The sequence below is a fragment of the Otolemur garnettii genome, unplaced genomic scaffold, assembly GCF_000181295.1.
Source record: "Otolemur garnettii isolate 467f Iridium unplaced genomic scaffold, OtoGar3 scaffold00033, whole genome shotgun sequence".
NCBI classification, from domain to species: Eukaryota; Metazoa; Chordata; class Mammalia; order Primates; family Galagidae; genus Otolemur; species Otolemur garnettii.
In genome coordinates, this window is record NW_003852428.1 from 11,375,714 (window position 1) to 11,377,339 (window position 1,626).

Here is a 1,626-nt window from a genome sequence, read left to right on the forward strand (position 1 = left end):
GACAGGAATTCAGTATGATATACCCAAAGGACAGGAATTCAGTATGATATACCCAAAGGACAGGAATTCATTATGATACCTGCACTCCCACGTTTACTGCAGCACTATTCATCACAGCCAAGATTTGGAATCAACCTAAGTGTCCATCAGTGGTTGAATGGATAAAGAAATTGTGATACACATGCAATGGGATATCATAGAGCCACAAAAGGAAAGAAATCCTGCCATGTGCAACAACATGGATGGAACTGGAGAAGATTATGTTAAATGAAATAAGCCAAGCACAGAAAGACAAATCCCATGTGTTCTCGCTCATATATGGGAACTAAATATTTTTTAAAAAATTAATCTTATGGAGAAAGAGAGTAGAATGATGGTTATCAGACGTTGGGAAGAGTATCAGGAAGAGAAAGGATAAAGTGTGAATTGTTAATGGGTGCAAAATATAGTTATACAGTTAGACAAAATGAATAATATATGATAGCAAAACAAAGCAACTATGATCAACAGTAAGTTAGACTATACAGAACTGGAAGGTTCTTAACACAAAGAAATGACACCCCAATTACCCTTATAAGGTTAGTCCACATTGACATCACATGTGCCTCCTAAAGGTATACAACTACAGTAGAACCTTCGTAAGTGGACCACCCAAGGGACTGTAACAAAGTGGTCAACATAAGGAACCAGGCCTGCTGTACTAATTATGTACATGAGAGGCACATATCCAGTTTATGAAAATTTGGTGAACTTAAGGAGGTGGTCATCTATGGAGGTTCTACTGTATTAAGTATCTACAATAATTAAAAATAAAAAATAGAAAGGCAGGAAGAACTCTTAGCCAAATTATTACATCCGTGCCATCCCCAAGTTATCAATCGGGATAACTTCTGCATTGCAGAAGAACACCTTGGCTGGATCTTGCACCATGTTTTTCTGGGTAAACAAAGGTACATAATTGGTAGGGCTTCTAGGCTAGCCCATAGAAGCCTCCTTACCCTACAAAAAGCCTATTATCAGCTAGAATGATGTGGCTCTCGTTCATTACTTGCAAGGAGAAAGACAAACAAGGAAAGGAAATCAGAAGTTACTAGGACAGTGGTTCTCAACCTTCCTAATGTCGCAATGTACTTTTCATTATGAAAAGTACACGACCCACAGGTTGAGAACCTCTGTACTAGAAGAAGCATTTGCGCTTGCATTTCTTACTTTCCCAGCATACAGCAATAAGCCTTACATTACACAAGACTGGCTACACTTGGGATGTTTGCTTTCATACCTAGTCTTCTTGTCTTTTTCTCCCCCCAAACACTCACCTGTATTTTCAGTAATTCCACATATTTACGTAATTTCCCAAACACATTTGAACCTGTATACTTCTCAGGACCAAAACTGTACTGCTGAATCCAATTACAACCTTGTGAAAATAGCAGTTTTTCAGGAAGCTTGAAAAGGAAGTAGATGCCAACAATGATTAGTATCTTAACGTCTATGACACACAATTGGAAATATAGCACAGCACATGGTCTTATCTTGTTTAGCAAGCTTCATTAAAAAGACTGCAACAACGGCTAAGTAAAAATCATATAGTCTTTTTTTGATTTGTGGATAATTTTTTTTTTTTTT

General features: G+C 37.5%; 1 protein-coding gene across 1 annotated transcript in view; it reads right to left on the bottom strand.

The window, feature by feature from the left end:
• The window catches only part of FAM105A (family with sequence similarity 105 member A), an 11,390-nt gene that overhangs the window by 3,498 nt on the left and 6,266 nt on the right, over positions 1–1,626 (bottom strand). The window contains exon 6 of the mRNA XM_012805004.2: positions 1,317–1,445. Within this exon, the coding sequence (XP_012660458.1) occupies positions 1,317–1,445 (129 nt within the window). The remainder of the gene's footprint in view (positions 1–1,316; positions 1,446–1,626) is intronic.